General features: G+C 54.3%; 2 protein-coding genes across 4 annotated transcripts in view; one reads left to right on the top strand and one right to left on the bottom strand.

The window, feature by feature from the left end:
- The window catches only part of Tmem51 (transmembrane protein 51), a 47,831-nt gene extending 33,820 nt beyond the window's left edge, over positions 1-14,011 (bottom strand). Inside the window, exon 1 of one of the 3 annotated variants that reach the window (XM_046469269.2) lies at positions 13,988-14,011. The gene's annotated coding sequence lies outside the window, so the exon portion shown is untranslated. Of the gene's footprint in view, positions 1-12,923; positions 13,050-13,567; positions 13,697-13,987 lie in introns of those variants that run through there. The other 2 variants (XM_046469267.2, XM_046469268.2) reach the window with 2 other exon arrangements.
- Positions 12,097-16,982, top strand: LOC124110143 (uncharacterized). The gene is made up of 2 exons (XM_046469266.1): positions 12,097-15,321; positions 16,285-16,982. The coding sequence occupies exon 1, from the start codon at positions 12,659-12,661 to the stop codon at positions 13,682-13,684; it is 1,026 nt and encodes a 341-aa protein (XP_046325222.1). The 5' UTR covers positions 12,097-12,658; the 3' UTR covers positions 13,685-15,321; positions 16,285-16,982.
- The last annotated feature ends 4,861 nt before the right edge of the window (positions 16,983-21,843 follow it).

The following is a 21,843-nucleotide window of genomic DNA, read 5'->3' on the forward strand; positions in this document are numbered from 1 at the left end:
AACATGGCGTAGAGGTCTATAGAATGCTCTGTTATCTGCTCTCGCAGTTCACGCAGCAGGCTGAGCTGGGGAGAAGCCAGCACTCCTGCTTCCCACAGAGGGCGGGCCCTACAGGGCCCCCTGGGTTCAAAGTCCAGCCCCCCTGCTCACCAGCTGCGGGGCCTGTTACTGAAACTGAAAGAAAACCTGAATGAGCCCTCATGGATTTCAGCTGACCCTGCCACGGGCGGAAGGTGCCTGGTTCAGTATCATCATTAACCCAGCAAACCTTCTCCAGGGACGTGCAGCAGGTGTTAAGCCTGGGTCCCTGAATGAGCCTGTGGAGTCAAGACCCTCTCTTTCCCTCCAGACAAATTAAATGGTGACCTGAGTATCTTAAGCTCTTGAGCTGCGGGGGCTTTGCACAGTAGCTGCTGTGCCCTGCCTCGGTTTCCCCATCTGTCCTAGAATGATCCTGAGCACCAAGTGCCTGCATCTACGCAAGGGGGACTGGAAAGCTCGGTCATCGTCCCCACTTCCACCACCAGACACTGGCCCTATCAGAGACAGTCCCCGAAACATCTGCGACTTGTGTCACCACCAGAGGCAGCTCTGCCTCCCAGGAATTTCCCTAGACTCTTCTTGAATGTTCTTCAGCCTGCAAGCTTTCAGGAAGCAGGCCTGTCTACTCCTCTGCGAGAAGGTCCCAGGAGCCAGCTCACCCTGAGCAAGAGAGCTGGGTGTGTCCCCAGCTGCCAACCCACTTCCCCCCATGGTGAGTCAGTCCAGCGGGCGGGATTCTACAAACTGAACCCCCTCCCCCCGGCCCGGCCAGTGTGGCTCCTCCTAGGCCAAGACCACAGGGTTAAGTCAGCGGCTCCACCGGCTCCTACCACCCGGCTAAGAAGCAACCCTGCCTGGTCAGGACCTCGTACCCACCCACCACACACCTGTAAAGTGGCCGCTGTACCGAATGACCCGGCTTCTGTGATGCCAGACGCCCTTGGAGAATCTGGTGAACGCTACTGACTACTGACAAATGCCCAGATGGACTGCTGGGCGTCAAATTTCAAGAGATTGGTGGATCCTTGAAGGCCCCCAGGGACCCGGATGTGACTTATTACTAGTTTAAAACGACCCAACGATTTCATAAGGATTCTGACCATTCTGACAGCTTATTGCTTTGGTGAACATCTCAGAGCAGCCTTTTAAAGCATCATCAGATGCAGACACAATTTCTGGAAGTATGTACAAGAAATCAGAAAGCTTGGCACTCTCTGGTAGAAGGAGCTGGGGTCCTGGATTAGATGGAGATTTATATTTTTTTAATTGGATATTCTTTTACATCCTTTTGACTTTTTTCTTTTTTGACCATGTACATACATTACTTTTATACTTCAACAAAAACAGTTCATAAGACACTATTTTATTTTATTTTTGGCACTGGGGGTTGAACCTGGGTGCTTAATCACTGAGCCACACCCCCCGCCCTTTTTATATTCTATTTTGAGACAGGGTCTTGCTGAGCTGCGCAGGGCCTTGCTAAATTGCTGAGGCTGGCTTTGAACTCGAGATCCTCCCCAGCCTGCCTCAGCCTCCTGAGCCGCTGGGATTACAGGCACGTGCCACCAGGCCCAGCTAAAACACTATTTTAAAAATGAGAAAAATAATTTACAAAAATAAAATAAAATGTTATTTCAGTTAAAACCTGTCCCTGTCCCATGGACACCTCCATGTCTGTGACGGGCAAGGGACAGGTCAGCTTCTGTTGGGTCTTCGACGTAGGTCATCACCCTTCTAAATGGACAGGGCATGTGCTGGCGGGATTTAATAGACCCCTGCACAGACATGGGATCTCCTGCGGTGGGGAAGGAACTGGCCAAAGCCTTCTAACTGTGTCCATCTTATAAAAAACCAGAGGCTCCACTCTGAGGTGTTTGCCCAGGAGAAATGAAAACCCCGGGTGGTGGGTCAGTTACCATCACCCCAAACTGGAAAGAGTTGAAACATTCTTCAACATATGAGGGGCCTAAGAAATGGGGGCTCATGCACACACCAGAGCCACAGGGGAATCTCAGATGACTCAGGTTAAAAGAAGCCGGTCTCCAAAGCGTTTGTTTTATGGGATTCCATTTATATGACGTCAAGCAGAGGGCAAAGCTAAGGCAGAAAACAGATCAGTAGTGGCTGGAGACAGAGGCAAGGTGGGACTGATAACTCCTGGTGGCAGGAGAGGATGGTGGGGGAGTGATGGGAGTCAGGTGACCGCGTGTGTCCCAACTCAGAACTGTTCATCACAACAGTGGGTTTTACAGCCTGTGAGTTTAAATCACACACACAGTATAGGCAACACCAGGAGGTGTTTTGACACCGCTGCATCTGTGCCCACTGCTGCTGCCGTGTCTACCTCGGTCACACGGGGCTCCGGAGCCTGCCAAGGGTGGCTGTTCTAAGGCTGAAAGTTCAAGAACCCTCCAGGAATGTCCGCAAAGCCCTTTACAGTTCACAAAGCACCAAGCCTCCTCGTAACCCCGCGGGACCCACAACAAGCCTGCGGGGTTTTAAAAAAATAAAACATTTTCTCTTGCTATAAAAACAACGCTTGTTTGTTAAACACAGATTAGTCAATATAGATTAGCAGAATGAAATCAAAACCACCCACACCAATCAGGGCCCATCTATGATGCCACCTAGGAGGTCTGAACTTCCCTGTGTCACGTAGACAAGCATACCCTCGAGGGACCTGTTGCAGTTCCACGCCTCACCTTTTAAAAAATTGAGATGTAATGAATAACCATGCACGCCAGCCGCGTTCACCCGCACTGTCATTTTTGGTGGATGAGGGGTCTTCTAGGATTGCAGGACCCAGGATTTATGGCCAATCCCCAATTGCTACACTTAGAGTTGGCTTCTAATTTTATTACTATTATAAAATTATTATTATTTACTCCTATTATAGAAACAAGTGGTGTTGAAACTCACCCTATGCCCAACCAGGATTTGTGACCCCAGATAGAAATTGCTACTTTTTAAAAAAGGCTTGGCTATGCATTTTCCTCTCCCATCATGAGCACAGGATGGCACCACCTCCCAACACCAGCAATCGTTTTTTAACTTAAGATTTCAAAACTCCTAAAATATTTCCAATTTCATATGTGAAAGGCAGCATGGTTTGAATTGGCATTCCTTAAATGCCACGAGGTGAAATCTCTCTCTTCTCTCTCTCTCTCTCATGCACCTACTAGACAAGAGCATTTCTTCATCCTAGTTCCAGAATAGGGCATGTGGCTTGTCCTTACTGACCCCAAAGTCCCTGTGTGTGTCCAGAGAACCATCCCTTGTCCGTCATGTGTTGCAAATACTGCCCCCGTTTATCACAGGACATATCAAAGTCTTTTAATTTTAGCAACCTAATCTATCCATCATTTTCTTTATAATTTCACCTTTTACCATCATGCTTAGTAACTTTGGAGAGGGGAAACTTGGCAGACGCCACCTCAACTAGTGGTCAAGGTCAACCAGAACAATAAATAAATCACACTGACTATACGTAAATCCTGATATGACGCAAAGAGAAGGGCATTTCCCCTATGCAGGATTCCTTCCCCAAACACAGAGGCCCCGTCTGACGGTAAGAAGACATCACACAAACCCAAAAGAGGGACATCTACAAAATACCAGCCAGTTCTCCTCAGAGCTCTCAAGGTCATCAAACTCAAGGGAAGACTGAGAAATTCACACAGACAAGAAGAGTCCAAGGGGCCAGGACGACTCAATGCAAGGCAGGATCTTGGATGGGATCCCGGAGCAGGACAAGAGCAGCTGGAAACTAGCTGGTGAAGTCCAAATAAAGCCTGACCTCAGTCAGTCCTAATGCGAAGTCCGTAGTTTTCAGAAATACGGTCGCTCTCCAGATACAGGGGTTCTGCACCCGAGGATTCAACCAACTTCAAACAGAAAATATATATATTTTTAAATTGTATGTGCAGACTTCCACCCACCCCCTGTCATTACTCCCTAAACAGAACAAGAGAACAACTATTTGAATATTATTTGCATTGTAATTCGGTGTTCTAAGCAATCTAGAGATGGGTTTAAAGTCTGTTGGGGGTGTGCGTAGATTATATGCAAATACCACATCATTTTCCATAAGGGACTTGAACATCCTTGGACAACTATATTTAAGATGCTAACATTAGGGGACAGATAGGTGAAGTGTTTATGGAAACTTTCCGTACAACTCTGTGAGTTTTTCTATAAATCTAAAATTATTCCAAAAATAAATAAAAAGCCTTGGCTTAGGAATGTTGCTGGACGCACAGCTGGTTTCTAAATTTGTTGTTACTATAAAAAAATAACTGTGGACCTTCACTGCTCACGTCGTTATTAAGTGTTTCCTTGGGATAAAATGTTGGTCTTGAAATTACTAAGTTTGCAAAAGTTTTTGGACAATCTGGCAGAAAAGCAGAGAGAACAGGATGGGGAAAACCCTTTGGGTTCCTGAGGAGGAGAAAGGGGGTGTGGAACTTGGTCCCCTGTGACTGCTGCGGGCGGGGCAGCGGTCACAGGTCTGGAAAGGTCAGCTGGGGCCGGATCTGAAGAGCCTGGTCGGTCTTCAGAGCGTTGAAAGCTAAAGCCTTTGGCCGAGCTCGGCTGCAGGTCACCCGGAATCCGCAGAGATTTTAATTCAGGGCTTGACGCGGTTACTGATTGGTTAACTGACTCCTCCTGCTGCCCAATGAGGCGTAGGCTCCCTGAAGTCAGGGACCACGCCCCTCCTACGCACCATTCACCTCAAAGCCTAGAAGGACACCTGTTCTGGAGAGAGAGGGGAGAACGCGGATGCAGAGTCATGTTTCCAAGATGCTTTCCCCCCAGTTTTTCATTGTGATAAAAGTGTGCACAACACAAAATTTACTATCTCACCATTTTCAGTGTAGAGTTTGGTGGCATTTAGGACGTTCATGCGGCTACCACCAACACCCACCCACAGAACCCTGTTCGTGGTGCAAAACTAAAACTCGCTTCCAAAACACAACCCCCCAGCCCCCAGCCCCGGGGGCCATCAACCTACCCTCTGTCTCTGCCTGTTCTAGGGGCCCCGTGGAACTGCGATCCGACCGCATTTGTCTTTTGGGATTGACTTATTTCAGCTCTGCTGTCTGGCACTGCCGTGAGCCCAGGTGCACCAATAGCTCCTCAAGACCCTGCTTCCAGTTCTTTTGAGTGGACAGCAGGAAGCAGAATTGCTAAATCACATGGCCCTTCGATTTTAGTTACTTATTATTATTATTTGAGGAACTAACAAAAATAGCTTTTAAGAAGAAATTATGTAAAAGTTTTTTCCCCACCCCTCACAGCTCATACCTCCGGATCTTTGCACAGCTGCTGCCCCCCCCCCCACTCCCAACAGGAAACACTCTGCTATGTGGAACTTCTATGTCCCCTTCCGATTTCAACTCAGACTTCACTCATCTTTCTCTCAGTTGAGCCTCCGCCTTCCTGGCCCTGGGCTTCCGGATCACTCACTGGCTCTATTGCTATGGTCCATTCCCTGTGGTCTCGCCAGGAAGATAGGCTCCCCCTCGGGGAGCAGGAGCTGCACTCAGCATAGAGCAGCGCATTGGTTCAAAGCCTTCTTCCCGGGAGACACAAGCTGCAGCCATCACTGTTTGAAAATAATAGTCACCCAGAGGCTGCACTGGCACATAATCGCTACCCTTCCAAACTGCAGTGAAGGATCTGTCAGACCCAGGTCTCCTCTGTGTCTGAAGTGAGCAAGGTTTGAGTGTTCTTTCTTTCTTTTCTTTTTTAATCTTGTCCCTCCCACCCAATATCAACACACCACACCCACGCCCTCACCACCAGGAGCCTGCTGGCAGGGTGGGGAAATTCACAAGGGTCAGGGAACTCAATCTCAACCTATTTCTCTTTCTCTCTGGCCAGACCAGATGGGAAGAGGAAGCAAAATTATAAATCCACCCAGAGTGGCTCAGGGTGCAGCTCACTGGTACAGCAGGTGCGTAGCCTGTGTGAAGCCCCGGGTTTAATCACAGTGCTCCGCCCCCCCAAAAAAATTCATCAAGATTTAGAGCCACCTGGTTCTGCACCTTGAATAGAGGTCAGGGCAGAACCTTCTGGAGACTGTACATGGCGTGAGGCTGTGATCTTTTAGAAGCTGACGCCCCCAGCTGAGTTCTTGTCCTGGTTTTGCCAGGGGCTGTTGGGTGGTCTGCATTGTCTGTAGCCTGGGAAGCTCCCTGGGACCAAGCTACGGGGGCATTAAAGAGAAGAAATGCCCAAACAGGAGCCGCCTAATGTTTGGTGCACTGCAGCCACATAAACAGAGATCAGCAGTCAATCATAGCACACACAACCGCGTGGCCCTCAGGGGACAGAGCCCGTCTGTGTGTTTCAGGCCAGTTGCTTAGTAGTGGCTTTATGCCCTCATTTAGACGCTATGGCTTGGATCTGGAATGTCCACCAAAAGTTCATGTGCTCTTGGTCCCCAGTGCAGCAGTGTCCAGAGGTGTCCAGGGCTCTTAGGAAGTGAGTGGACCAGGGGCTCTGGGCTCATCGGGGGATTAGTCTACTATGGCTTCATGACTGGGTGGACTACTGAGGGGGGTGGAAACTCTGGAGGTGTGGCCTAGCTGGAGGAAGCAGGTCCCTGGGGGCCTCTCTGGAGAGAGCGTAGCTTGTCCCCAGCCCCCCCCCTCCTCTCTACTTCTCAGCCCTGGGGAATTGAGCAGCTTTCCTCAGCCACGCCTCTCCACCACGATGCTCCACCTCACCACAGGACCCAGCCGCCCGTGGACTCAAACTTCTGAAAACACGAGCCAAAATAAATCTTTCTCCCTTTTAAGTTTCCCCCCTCCCCAGATATTTTGTCACCATAACAGAAAGCTGACTTAACAGTCTCCCCATGGAGTATCAAGGGGGGGTGGGGGTGGGGTGGTGAGGGTTTGGCCACCCCCTGCCCAGGGCCCAGCCTCTCCCTTCTGGCCTTGGTTTCTGGCCCTAAGAATGAGGAGCTAGGCAAACAGTGCTTTCCAGTTTTCTGACCTATTCTACTTTTAAAGTCTCAAAATTTTTAAGGGGTCTCACACCCCTACATCTGGAACATCTGCAAGCTGAGCGTCCTTCCTGCTGGCCCCATCTCCCGACCCTCAGCCCTGTCCCCACAGACCCCTGAGTTACTTCTGGGACTGGTCCAAGGAATCCCAAGTTTCCCAGGATCACGGTATAAGATCCTGTGGATTGCAGCAGGGTTTTCTAAGGCTCGCACCCCACAGTAAGAAATCCCTGTTATGGGGTGACTCCGTCCACACCCACAGGCAGATAACCAACAGCTTTCCTAAAGAATGCTTCTCAGGGCTGGAGGTGTAACTCAGTGGTGGAGCACTTGTCTGACGTGCCTGAGACCCTGGGTTTGATCTCCAGAAGGGTGGGGGTGGGGGAGGGGGACTTCTCATGATGAAGCCAGATTTGAAGACAGGTAGTTAGTCTAATAGAGGCCATTATTGAGAATGGAGAGCAGCACTTGGGGAAATTGAAATGTTAATGTCCCAAGGCCGGGATCCCATCCTAAGGAACTGTGAATGAATCAGCTCCCAGCAAACAGGGAGGTGCTAATCCAAAACCACCCCAGGCCCTTCCTGCCCAGATCACTCCTCCAGCTCACCTGTCCCCCACCTTTTGGGCCTTCATTCTATAGCTGCAGGATAAAGGGAAACAAAGGACATGAATGCGAAAAGTAAAAGAAGACCTTAGCTATAAAAGAGGGAAGACCTCCATGGATTCTGCCTTTTGGGTCCTCTTCTTCCTCCGGGGAGAAGTCCTTTCTGCTGTCCTTTAATAAAGCTTCCACTTTCCACTCTTCCCTTGTCTCGTGCTTCTCTGGTGTTATACTTCAGCATTCGGGGAAGCAAGGACTCGTCACCAGTAAACAGCGGTAACAATGACAGGAAATGATCATTTTCTATTTTTCTCCATTTCTCCTTTAAAAGACAGCTGCGAAGCCACTTCACTGCCCGTCAAACCCACTAATAAGCTGCTGCTCACAGTCTGTCAAGGTTAGCCTAGAAAACATCCCAGATCATCGTTAGGACGTCTAGCAGTATGGAGGATGTCTGGTGCTAACAAAGCTGTGATCCTGTTAGAGGGGGTGACCTCACCCCAAGAGATCCTGTCCCGGAGGTGGGGTGACCTCCCTGCCTCCCCTGTCCGGGAGACAAACTAACTATCTGCACACTGATGCCATTGAAATACCTCCCAAGAGGCAGGACTTAGATGAACGAGCCAAATACAGGCTTTCCATGCACCTACTGCCCCATGCCTAGCCCCAGGGGATTTGGGACCAGGGATGGTGGTGGGGTGTGAGCACTGGCTGCTTAAAATGAATACAGCTAAAACTCAGAAGCCACCTGGCTCGTTCCCTGCAGCCCTGTGATCTTTGGGTCACATCCATCCCGCCCAAATGGCTGACTTCTTCCACTTCCTAGAACCTCAGTGAGAATCTGTTTGTGCTTTAGATTTTGCAAATATCACTCCTTCCCAAACACCCACAGTGATGCAGAAAAATGGCCCCCAAAGTCCTACAGTGGTGGGTGACAAATTTCTTATGCACTTGGCAGAAAGAATTCTGGCCAAGGCAGCTGATCCAGCAGTAAAGATTGGCCTCCCAAGTACCTGTTGGCCACCAGGTAGAATAAGGAGAGAACTGGCAGCTAGAACCTGTGTGGAAAAACTGTCCCCTGGGGCTAACACCCCTTAGGGTGACACATGGAAAAGCAGGAAGATGAAATGACAGAGTGATCGAACTAACACACCACCTGCCCAGGTCACCGCAGGATCACCAGAGGATGCTGGCATCTGCAGCCATTCCTTCCAGGTTTTTACAATGAATAGTCCGTCCGTCCTCTGGGAAGAGAACATTCCCTGCAGAGCCACAGTATAAAGTCAGCTTAGCAGAGCACCTAAATCCCAGTTGCCACGGTGCACCCCATGCCTTTTGACACATCATGTGGACGCCCTGAAAATACTTGGAATGTTGCTGGGAGCCATTAGCCAAGTAGGTATGACAATTTCCTTGCCAGCGTACCCCATGTTGCTTAGTGGAAGGACTCGTGGAAATAGGACATTTTGCAGTGACATTGCATGTAGGTGACCTTGCTCAAGGACCAGGGCGGATCCGGGTTTAGGGTGTTCCTGGTTTAGGATAATCGGGTTTAGGGCGTTCCAGTTTTAAGATTATTCCTGCTGGGAATAGGGCGTATCCTGCTGCCTGAGTTCCCCTTGAGTTCTCACGGGATTCAGACAGTATTTTTTGGGAGACAGAAGCCCAGTGGATTTGGGCAGAGAACGTGGATTTGGGCAGAGAACGTGGATTTCCCCAGAACGTGATTGTAGACGGCTGGTGTGAGTTCGGGAATAAAGAGTTGCTGTTTGAATCTACAAGCTGTGTGGTGGCTCGTGATTGTGTGCCCAGACAGACTGCGGCAGAATGTGGAGAGAAAGGGACCCCAGGACAGGGAGGAGGCTCTGCTTTTTCTTCTTACCGCCCCCCCCAACCAAGCCATCCTCCAAATCATCCAAGACAGAATTGGGGAGCCTGGGGTCTATTCCTGACCCTGGCCTCAGACAGTCCCTTCCCTTCCTCAGGCCTCGGTGTCCCCACGTGTAGGAGGATGGACTTGCTGGTCCAGTACGCTGACCAGAGCCGTTCAGGCTGGAGGATGCTGTGAATGGCAGATCTAGGGCAGGAGAGAACAAGGCCTGCTCGGCTGCTTGGCCCAAGTAAACAAGCCCAGCTGAGGGCCAAGCCTGCCCCGAGAGGTAGCCGGGCTGAGGGGAGGGAGGGAGGAGCCGGGCATCAGCCCAGAGGGTGGCGGGGAGAGGGAGAGCTTAGCAGAGACCCTCAGAGGAGATCTCTGGCCAGTGTCTTGTGGCTGTTCTGGGCGGGGCAGGACAGCTGGCAGGAAAACCAAGAAGCAGGCTGTTTCTCCAGGGAACACCAGCTCCCCGAGGGATGGCCTTGGCACCAACTGCTCCATCGAGGAGATGGGAGAAAAGGGCCCTGCCAGGCCAGCCTGGGCCTCCTGTGTGGGCTGCGGAGGAGCAGGACTCTATGAAGCTTCCAGAAAGATGAGATGCTGAGAAACTGTCACACCAGGGGCCTAAAACAAGTCTTTGACCTGAATGTGGCCAGGCCACCTGGGATCGGGCACAGACACCAGGGGGTCTAAGGGGCTCGGGGTCCAGTCCTAGTTTGGCTGCTGTCCTGCTTGTCCTTGGGAAATCCCTCCCCCTCTGAGTTTCACTGGTCAAATAAGACTGGCAGCTCTGATAGCCCGAAGCCTCCCGCGCCTGAGGTGTTCTGGGGTCCTCTGTCACCTGCGAGCAAAGGGAGATCCACAGCTCCAATCGCAAGGCTCTCCCCAGCTTCAGGGCAGAGACCACAGAAGTGAAAGCAAAAGCCAGCAGCCCAAGCAGATCCTCATGAGGCATCTGGGCTGCTGGAACATTCCTGCCACCTTGGGAGGCAATGCTTTCTCGCTCTCCAATCCCACCTGGGTCCAGAACTGGGGCAAGAGAAGCCAAGGACCCAAGTGTCTTGCTCTGCAGCCTCCTCCAGCCCAAGATTTCGGAGGGGTTCTCTGCCAGCAAGACAGCATTTCCAGAACTGTGACTAGTAAAACCAGGGCCTCCAAGGAAGCAGCTGCCCCAGGCAAAAGTCAGTGAGACACACCCCCTGGCTCTGCCATCCCTCCCAGATGGAGAAGCCCCCGGGGCCTTGTGACACGTGGAGCCCCAGGGCAGGAGAGCTGGAGGGTTGGGGCCCTGCGCTCATCACCTCTCTCTGGCAAAAGAGAAGGCTGGAGGTTGGATCTCTCAGGGAGACCCCAAATCTTATGCTGAACCAGTGATCCCAGGTGAAGGCCACATGTAATAATCCCTGCCTCTGTTCAGGCCTCCCGTGTGGCTCCCCACTGCCCACCACCAACCGGCAGCCGGCTTTTTCTCTCCTAGAGATGTGATCTCTCCATGCAGCCAGAATTATCTTCTAGCCTTCTTCTTCTTCTTCTTCTTTTTTTTTTTTTTTTTTGCAGTGCTGGGATTGAACCCAGGGCCTTGTGTGTGGTAGGCAAGCACTGTACCGCTGCTGTGCCCCCAGCCAGAAAGAAGGTAGTTAGTGCCTGCCCACAGAAAGGGCTCAGGTAACATCTGCTGGATGGTTCCAAGAGAGCCCTGCCGGTCCAGTGGGCCCATTCCAGCCTTGTCCCCACTCCCTTCCTGGTTCCCCACCCTCCCCACCTGAGTCCTCCCACCCAGCACAGGTCTGCTTGCGGGTGCTCCACCTGCCAGACACCCTTCCTCCCAGGTCCCCTGTGGACTCCAGTTTCCTGTGGACTCATCTAATATTCTTCTTTGCAGGACCTCCCTCCCCAGTTATTTTCTTTCTAGCATTCTCTCTTAAGACCGGTAACATAATGTCCTCCAGAGCCTGCTCTGTACTCGGCACAGATGCCCCACTTTGCCCTGGGAGGTCACCATTCCCATTTCACAAAAGAAGAAACAGAGGCACAGAGGGGTGAAGTGACTGACCACCATCTGTCATGGCCAGGAATGGTGTGGCCTGACTGTAGCACCCACCCTCGGTGACACTGGCCATTACTGTCCGACTCGTTCACTAGGCTGGGAGCTCCCCAAGTCCTCCCCGAGTCCTGAGCAACGCTGCACACGTCCAGGACACCATGAGAGACAGCTTCATGGCCAGTCTCCTCCCCTCGCCTTCCTATTGCCCTTTTCTCCCACTCTCGTTTGTGTGTGTGTGTGTGTGTGTGTGTGTGTGTTTTGGGGATGGGGGTACATCTGGTAAGAAAGGGAGGGAAATATTTGGAAGGAAATGGGCTCCTTCCCAGATCCTTTTGGCCCCGCTCCATCAAGTCGGGATCCTGGTGGGACAAGTCCAAGGGTGGAAGTTGTTCTCAGGTGGACCTTTCACTACAGGAGCTAGCTTCCAAGTAACCCTTCAAAACAAAAGCCAGAACCTGCCCCAGGGCGGTCCCTCCACCTGCAGCCCTGCGATGGCCCCGCCCACCCCGCTTCGGAGGATTCCGGGAGCCCAGACCCCCAGACGGAGCTGAAGGACCGGTCCCGGGACACAGGTGTCATCCCAGGGCAGCCCGCGGCGCCTCCCAGAGGAAAATTGCGGGTTCCCGGCCTTCCACACCCACCCTGGTGGGAAAGATTCCTTCCTCCAAGTGACTATCCTATTAATCAGACCTGCTGCGCCCCTGCCGCTGTCCTGCGCGCCGACTTGAGATCTGATGGGGATCCGGCGCTCCCCCAAAGTAACCCAGCTTGAACCTCGCAAGAATGCCTCGTCGTCTCGCCCCGGGACACTGTCATTCCCACTTTACAGACAAAGAAGCCGAGACACGGCAGGACCCGAGTTCCACCTCACCGCTCCCGCCGGTTTCTCACCCCTTTACTTCTAGTGGGTAAAACAGGCGCGCACGAATCTTAAACTGTAAAAAGCCAAAAAGAAACGAGGGCCGGGGAGGAGGGTCCACGCGGACGGCGCCAAGCTGCTTTTCAGGGACCAAAGCTCTGCTCAGGATCAGGGGTGGCAGGTGCCTCTGCCGAGGCCCGGGGTTCAAAACCCTCCGGGAGGATGGCACTGGTCCTGGCCAACAGGGGGCCCCCGAGGCTGGCCGCCTTCCCCCTCCGTGGCCGGCCGGCCCGCGCGGTGCGGGAGGTGGGGGTGTCGGTCGCTGGCGGGGCGCGGCTTCCGAGGGCTGGGCAGCGAGGCCGCCGGGTGGCAGACTCCCGCTGGACACTCTCGGGCGCCTGGGCGCACCACCCGGGAGCCTCGGGCTCCCCTCCTCGGCCCCACCGCGAACCCAGACACTCCTCCCGGCGCCGCGGCGCAGACTCACCCGGGCCGCTGCGGCTCCGGCTCGGTCTCTGCCCTGCGGCCCGGGGCTGGGGGGCTCCGCGACACCCCCAGCCCGGGCTGCCTCCTCGGGGACGCGGCGATCGCTGGCAGGGGACTCTAGCGAGCCTCGATCGGGGGAGCGCAGTGCGGAGACGGAGCGTCGCCGGCTCCGGGACCGGGATGGGGACGCAGGAAGCGCGGCCCGGGAGCGCGGAGAGCAGGAGGGAGGGACCGCGGGCGGCGGAGGGCGGCGCCGGCTCCGAGTGGCCTCCGGCCGCGAGAGGCGCCGCCCACCAGCCGACCCTCCCTCCCGGCCTCCGCGCCACCCTAGACCCGGGCCCGCGACCTCGCCGCGGAGGGCGGGCAGCAGCTCTCTCGACTGGGGCGCGAGCTGAGGGTGCAGGGCGCCGGCGCTGCGCCCACGTCCCCCGGACCCCGCCGGAGTCAATAAACCGGGTGGAGGCAGGGAGGGAAGCGCGCCCGGACCGCCCCTCTCCCTGGGAAGGGCGGCGGGTCTGGGTGGGTGGGGGTCTCGAGGCCCGGAGCCCGCGGCATTTATGGCCTGGGTTTACGTGGATCTGGGGACACTCCCCCACACCCCACCAGGGGCGGTGTCCCTGCGCCTTCACCTGGCCGAAAACTCACCTCTCCTCCTTCTCCGGGAGGCCGCTGCCTGGCTCTCCACCCTCGGGCCCGCGGGTTCAGGGCCGGCGGGTTCAGCCACAGCCGAAGTCTGGCGAGGTGAGCGAAGGGCGGAGGTAGTGAAGGAGGAAGCGAGTTTTTAAAAAGCGAGTCAGCTCACGCCTTCCGTAGGGCTCCCCACCCACTCCTGGGTGGCCCGGGCACCCTCGGTATCGCGCGTCGAGCCCAGCCTGGGTGGAGCCCATTTCGGGTTCCTGCATCCGAGCCCGGGACTCTCCCCTGCCGGGGCCCATGCCCAGGTCTGCAGAGAACTTTCCTAGCGAATCACCGGCGGCTGTCTCCCGTCCCGTGGGTGACGGACGGGTGGCCCGCCTCTGCACGGAACCAGGAAGGTGAGCCCGAACACCGCGCGCAGCCTCTCACCTGCGCTGCAACCCCGCCCTCTGCCTGCAAGTCGGCTCTGGAAGCGGTGCCAGAACTAGGGTGGGTGGGTCCCGGTCCCGGCCAGACCGCCCGAAACGTGGATTCCAAACGCCGAGGGAAGAGCTGGCCCGGCTCCCCTCCCAATCTTCGGCTGTTTTGAATTCCAGCAGAGGTCGGGCCAGGGTCCCCTCCTCGGGTGAACGTCCAACTCTTTGAAGTTCAAACCCTGAGAAGCCCAGAGCCAGCTGGCGGGTGTCTGAGAAGCCAGCCGAGGCTGACAAGGCGCCTCCTACTGGGAATCCTTGTCTCCAGGAGGAGCGCACAGCGCCGGCAGCCAGCCAGTCAGCCTCCACCATCGCCATCCAGGCCGGATCCCACCGTGGACACTCAAGGTGTCCAGGAGTTCCTGGGCACAGAGCGTCCACTTGCACTTACCTAAAGAGTTGTAACAAGTGCTCCCCCTACATTGTTGCTTCTTGATCAGTAACAGTTCAGTAGGACCCTGGTGTCCATAAAAAGACAAATTTGGGGAGCAAAAAAGCATTTGGGGAAACAACCAAAGCCTTACTGTGAACCAGGCATGGGCTGGCCACGGGCTTCCCTTGAACCATCTCCTTTCATCCTGGTAACAATCGGGGAAGTGGTTACTGCTTATGTCCACTTTCCAGAAGAGAAAGCTGAATCATTTTTCAATGTCACACAGCGGGGGACTATAGGATCTAGATTCAAGTGGGTCCACTCCAGAGCCTGTGCCCTGCTTGCTACAGGACAATTCATCCTGGGCATGTGCTTCCTGCTGAGAGCTTCCCCTTCCCCTTCCCTGGCCCCCTGAAAGTGCTTGATAAATATTTGTTAGATGAATCAAAACCCCAAATAAAAACATCTTTTTGCAAGTGAGAACCCTTTATGTAAGCCGCTGCCTGTAATAACGCTCTCTCATCCAGAGCTCTGTGTATTCATCCCAACTTTCAGACAATGAATTTGGGGACTTTCCCAGGTTCCAAAAGAGGGGCAGGAACAGTCTCTAGGCTCTCAGATAAGATCAGGATTCGGGTTTTCATTTCACTCTCTGAGACTGACTAACCTGAAAGCAAAGAGAGTTGGTACTTTTCCACCCCAGGATCCACTCCCAGGCCCGCCCCGCTCTGCTGCAGACCCAACCAGGCAGATCCTGCCTATCAGAAAATCATCTTCCAGTGTTCCTTCCAGCAGCCTCACCCTGGCTGGTCTGAGCAGAGGCTGGAGAATTTCACAAAGTTGACCCGCAGGCAAAACTGAGAAGCTGGCGGAAGAAGCTGGTGGCTCCTTACCATGCTCCTCTGGAGGGACCTCAGGTTGGTTTCTCTAAACCCTCACTTGGTTAGTTTCTCTAAATAGTTCCCAGGTTCTACCTGCCAACTGATTCCCCTAAGTAACCACTGACAGGGGCCTGAGACGTGTCCTTGGAGAGAAGATCCAAAGACGAGACTCTCAAAGGGTGGGGTGTCTATTACCTGTTATAACGGGCACAGGGAGGAAGGCAGTCCCTGTTACTGAGGCCTAGCAGTCAAAATCAGAGCCAGGCACCTCCCTCCACAGGACCCCTGCTCTAAATCACTGTGGCAGGAATCCACGTGTCGCAGGCAGAGGGATAGCTGCCCACCGAGGTCAACATCGCGACCCCCAGAATCCGTTACCTTACATGGCAAGAGGGACTTGGACTCAAGCTAAGAATCTCGAGACAGGGTTATCCTGAACGATGCTGGTGGGTCCAGTGTAGTCACGGGGGCTCTTGTAAGGGGGCAGGAGGCTCAGTCAGAGACTAGGGAGTAGAAGTCCAAGTGACGGCATTGCTGGACAGGGGCCATCAGCCAAGGAATGTGGGCAGCTGCAGGAGCTGGACAAGGTACGAAAGGATCCTCTGCTGGAGCACCAGGAAGGAGCGGCCCTTGCTGTTAGCCTAGGGAGACCCAACACTGGCGGCTGACCTCCAGTGACCTATGGTGGTAAATCTGTGTTGCTCTAAGCCATGAAGTTTGTGATGATTTCTTGCAGTGGCCACAGGAACTCAGCCACCTAGGCAAATGTTTATTTCACTTGCCTGCCAGTTGACTATCCACTCTAAAGATCTTAAGAGTCATGTGATATAGCTGGTACCATGTATTTAGAGAGAAAGTAAGATTTTACCAGATCTGTCTTTGGAATCTGAACCCTTTGCTATTTGGGAGCTGTGTGATCTTGGGAAGATATCTTGTCCTCTCTGAGCCTCAGTTTCCTCACCTGTGAGAATGGTGATGTTAAATATACACACTTTGCAGGATCAACATGGGGACCAGATGAAGGCAGGAAGCGCCTTGTGAGTGGGCTGGCGTTGTCTGAACTTGGGTCATTTGGAGCACGCATCTGCCAGTTCTGAAATCGAGGATTCTAAGAGGATTGACCGCTGTTCTGGCATGCATTTTTATTCACTCTGGCTGAGTGGACAAGTCACTTTTAAAGAATTAAATTGTGCCTGGTCGGTGATTAAATCCAGTCATGCCACTGATTTTTCAGGCATGCTGGCAGGAATGAGGCCAGCAAGTCTACTGATGAGAATACATTGTCGTGTCGAATAAGCCATTCATGTCCTAAAGGACGTATGGGCTTAAGGGCATTTCCTATGGGTAATGGTCAAGCATCACCACCCACCTTGGTGCCCACCACTAGAAAATATGCTAGGTAAATTATGGTTTGAGCCAGTGCCAGAATGCTACACAGTCATGAAAAAGGTGAAGCCATCTGACATGGAAGAATGGTGTCCAAGAAGAGTCATTAACTGAGAAAGCAAGAGGTGAAACATTATGATGCTACATAAATGACATTTTGAAAGGATGTGGACACATATGAATTGGATTATGCATAGAAAGTGCAATGGGAAGAATCAAACCAGAAATTGCCCTTTGAAGTAGAGAAAAGGTGCGTTCATGTGTGTTGGGGGGTATGATTTTTTTTTCAATAAAAACACGTTGAATTACTATTTTTTTTGAAGTTGGCTGGGAGGAGCACATCTGCCAGGAGCACACCCTTTTGCTGTTCTGCTCCTTGCTTGTGGTCGCTGCCCCCGTAACTCCTGTCCCTTGCAGCCCCACCCCCCACTGTCCCACTTACTCCCGAAGGGGACTCAGTTCTCAGCCCAGGGGAGGTGAGCAAGGCTGTCCCTGCGGTGACTGGTGCCCAAGTCGGCAGTGATCCCGCAGGTGCACTCACAGCCTGGCCCCGCTGGAAGGGTCTACGGTACTCACTGGGGAGGGACGGGGCTGGCGTGCAGGTGGCGCAGGTGACACGCTGGCCCAGCCTCTCTGAAGGTTGAATCAGATCTGTGTGGCCAAGAAATCGTGCTCCCTGACGCAGAGCAGGATGGAGAGGGGAGCCCTTAGTGTAAAGGAAGCAGTTTTTTCTCCGTTTCCTGAAACATTTTAATTCCATGAACACGTCTCAGCCGGAGCCCCCCAGTCACGGGGCCAGTGAGGACGCACCAGAGGCCCGGGATGGAGCTCGCGGGGTCCGGAGCGTCAGGACCCAGGTTCCTGAGAGCCCTGAGCACAGAGGACCCCGATCCTTGGTCCCCCCACCGCATCTCCCATGTCCCAGCCTCTGCAAGTGACCTCCCAGCCTCCTCTCTTCACCCTGACCCTGTCCCTTCTCCATGTCCTGAAGTCAGCGAGGGGCAGCACGGGTCCGAGCCCCTTTGTCCCAGCCTCAGGTCCAGCCTCCTGGAGGAGGACACGCGAGGACTGGTCACCGGTGGGCTGTTCTGACGCGCTGGCTTGCCGCTCAGCTTCCCCCCGGGGCCCAGGCCCTGTCACACCCGGGTGGCCCAGGAAACCCTTCCAGGTCTCTGCCCATCACCATCAGGTCCCTCGGAGTGCTGTGGACTCAGGGTTCACCGGGGTCAGGGCGGGCGCCACCCCTCACCACGCAGGCTGTCAGGAGGAGGAGCGCCCCCCCAGCAGCCCCGTGGAGGTCGGGAAGGCCCGTGGAGGTCGGGAAGGCCGGCTTGCTGGGCGGGCACACGCCAGGCCGAAGCCCGGGAGGAGGAGCCACGGGGCTGCGGGTCCCTCCAGGTCCAGTGCGAGCGCGTTCCTGTTTTCCCGCGAGTTTCCTCTTGGGCTGGAGCTAGTCTGATGAGTGTCCTGTGTCTCGCAGCAGAAGGGCCCGAGGGGGACCCCTGAAGTGTGGACCAGCAGCGGAGGAGCAGAGCCAGAGGCCACACGCAGCTGCCCTGACCCTGGCGGGTCGGTGACGGCACTGAAATCACCAGCAGCCGACGCCAGGGTCCTGCGCGGCTTGGATTCCAAGGAACCCCCGGCCTCCCAGATAGTAAATGCCAACCATGCCAGGCGCCGGCACTCACGCCCCGCGGACCAGGGGCCGGCACTGTTCTGCACCCTTTGCAAGGGTGGGCACCTCTAGGCACCCTCATGTCCCAGGGATGAAGCTACCAGGTTCCCCCCAGTTGACAGATGGGGTTGTGGAGGGCACAGCGGGGCTAAGTCTATCCCAGGAGCCCCTGGGGGCCAGCGCTGGGCTCCGGAGGCCGCTGCAGGGTGCCTGGGGCCTGTGCTCTCCTGCTCTTCTCTCCCGGGCTCTCCAGGGTTGGCTGCTGGCAACACCCTTAGGGTGGGGCTCCTTGATCCAGGCTTGGAGGATGGGAGAGGAACCGGGCCAGAGGGACTCGGGGACACACACCAGTGCTCCCGCCTGCTACGCTCTGGTTGCCCCTGCTCTCTGCACGGGCTGCTGGGTTGCAGTGGTTGGCGGGACTCTTCCCCTGCCTGTGCTTTTCCAGATGGTGACTCCTCTTACTGGGGAGAAGCCCGACTCAGAAGAAAAGCAGAGACAACACCCAGGGTTTCAGGTGCCAGGGCTCTGGTGTTGCAAGAGCTAAAGTTGCTAAAGTGGGAGCCCCGAGCCTGCAGGCCCAGAGGCGACGTCACCACCAGAAGATCTGAAGACAGAAGCTAGACCCAAGAGCCATTTGTCATGACCGAGAGGAGGTCAAGCGTCCGGGGCTGGGCGTCCAGGCGAGGAGCAGAGGAGAATGGCCGAGTTCCCATGAGGTGGGTCTTCGGAAAACTGGGTGGGGGCCCAAGAAGTATCTCTGAGCGGCCTCATGGGGGAGTGTGGACTGGGGCCAGCTCAGGGGTTGCCCCAAGCCTTACCCAGCATGGCCCAGGGGCAGGGCAGGAGGGCTGGCCCCATGGAGTGATTGGAGGAGGGTGACATCCTCCCTGAGGTGTGCCAAGGCTGTGTCTCCCACGGGTCCAAGAGGAGAGCAAAAGAAGCCAAGAGAGGAGAAAGAAGGTGGGCACAGGGAGGGCTTCCAGGAGACCCCACAGGCACACTATCACCTGGGAGATGGAAACATGGTCTCCTTAGCAGGTGCCTGCCCCCTGCCCCAGCCTTGAACATGCTAAGCAAGTGCTCTACCATTGAGCTACTCACTCTGTTTATGTCTCTGTGCACATTTCTGCGTAGAAGACACACGTGCATGTGCATGCACATACACACACACACACACACAAAATAATACACGTGGAACTTAAAAACTAAATTAGCTATGCTGATTGCATCCATGTAAACATCCTGGCTGTGCCTGTGTACTGTAGCTACAAGACGTTACCTTTGGGGGAGGCTGGAAGAAGGGCAGAATAAGATCTCGTATTTTTTTTTTGCAATTTCCTATGAAGCTATAATTATTTTAAAAATAAAGGTTTTAATCTATATGATAGAGTAAATCCCTGGTCTGTTGTTTCACTTTCCACAGTTTCAGTTATCTTAGGTCTGAAAATATTACATGGAAAATTCCAGAAATAAGCAATTCATGTTTTAATTGCACACCATTCTGAGTAGGGTGATTTAGCACTGTCCCACAGGACATGAACCATTCCTTCACGGTGTATCCATGTGGTATATGCTACCTGCCTTTGCAGTGTATCCATGCTATATATGCTACCTGCCTGACATTGTTGTGGCTTGATGATGCAGGATCACCCAAGGCCAATGGTCCTAACACTACTTCACCTTCCACCTCACTTCATCTCATCACTCAGGCATCAGATCATCTCACTTCATCCCAAGAAGAATGAGTACCGCACAGTATCTTGAGGAAGACCATATTCACAGACCTTTTATTATAATTGTTCTATTTTATTATTAGTTACTGTGGTTAGTCTCTTAGTGTGCCTAAAAATTAAACTTTACCATAGTTCTGTATATACAGGGAAAGCATAGTATAAATAGGGTCCAGACTATCTGAGTGTTCAGGCACTGTGGGGGGTCTTGGGGGTATCCAACAGGTCCCACCTGGCATTCTCTGATTCAGATGCCATCCAATAGGTTTTATTTGCCTCGCAGTATTTTAATAATGAGTTTCCAGTATTGAAAATGGGCATTTCCCCTAACAAGCTGGGTATCTGGGGCCAGTCACTCTGAGTGCGAAAGTGGTAGTAATCCCTGGACCCAGAGGCATGGTGACTGTCCCTTTAGACAGGGCATACCTTCGTGTGCTCACCAGTCCCCACAATTTCCTACAGTCACCTTAGCAGGATTTGCACAACCTGTCTAGCCATGCAGGCTTTTTTTTTTTTTTTCATTTTTAAAAATTCTAATTTGTTGTACTGACACGGAATGCACTACAATTCATAATACACACATGGAGCACAATTTTTCATTTCTCTGGTTGTACACAACGTGCGGTCACCCCATTCGTGTCTTCATACGTGGACTTAGAGTAATGGTGTCCATCTCCTTCCACGGTCTTTCCTACCCCCATGCCCCTCCTTTCCCTTCCGTCCCCTTTGCCCTTTGCCCTCTCTAGAGTTCATCCACGCAGACTCTTGACCTGGTGACCTTCACTTTCCGACTTCAGTCTCTGAGAATCCTTTGCCCTCCTGCCCCTTGCACGGGTGCAGAGCAGCTTTATGGGCTGCCTGGGCACAGGCTCTCGCTGTCCCTTCGGGTCTCCCTGGGCTCACATGGCTTTCCTCCCTGGCTTTCAGACGCTCCCTGGTCGTCCTCTGGGAACTTCCATCTGCCCTGCAGAGGCGGGAAACCTGGCTAACGGGGCATCTAGGTCGCCCCCACTTTCCCGCCAGCACCAAGTCTCTACGCACTCGGTTTCCCCTCAACTCCTGAACTTTTGAAAATCAAAAGCCCGGGCTCTTAGGCCCCCCTTTTCTGCTGTTCACCCTTCCTGGTGGCCATAAGCTAACGGCTGGATTTTCAGGGGTGGAGACGATCTTGGCGCGATAAGAAAAACTGGCAATGAAAACGCACCACGTAATTCCAAAGTACCCCGTGCCGTCCCTCCCCGCGCCGGGCACCGCGCAGGGCACAGCGCACGCACCCTCCCTGCAGCCGGAGGGCGAGCGAGGCTCGGGGACACGCAGGGATTGCACAGAGACAGCAGCCAGTGAACGCAGAGCTGGGACTCGAACTCAGAGTCCACCTTCTCCTCCGCTCGGCTCCCGGCCGCCTCCTGCTTCTGGAGCTGGTGGTCTCCCGGGCCGCTGCCAGCCGGAATCCGGGCGACCCTGAAAGGCTATTGGTTGGGCTTTTCCTAAAGCCCGCCTCCGAAGGTATCTGATTGGCTGAATGGCGCAGAGGCCGGTGACTGACAGCGAGATGCCCGGTCGCTGGCGGGGCCCCTGTAACCCGGCGCGCGAGCCCAGGCAGGCGCGCAGGTCGGCGCCCCGGGGGCGGGCAGGGGCACGGGCGGCCGAGCCAGGCCCGCAAATCGAGTTAGAGCCGGAGCCTCTGGCTGCTGTCAGTTTGGAAGCCAGCAGCCTCGCCGGAGCCTCGAGGGCGCGCAGGGTTTCTGCCGGGCTCGCTGCAGA

Source organism: Marmota monax, unplaced genomic scaffold, assembly GCF_021218885.2.
Source record: "Marmota monax isolate L192 unplaced genomic scaffold, Marmota_monax_Labrador192_F-V1.1 WCK01_AAM20220418_F8-fsc00008, whole genome shotgun sequence".
Taxonomy (NCBI): Eukaryota; Metazoa; Chordata; class Mammalia; order Rodentia; family Sciuridae; genus Marmota; species Marmota monax.

Excerpts from the sequence above, each read along its gene's own strand:
- LOC124110143 (XM_046469266.1), top strand. The coding sequence starts at position 12,659 with ATGGCACTGGTCCTGGCCAACAGGGGGCCCCCGAGGCTGGCCGCCTTC.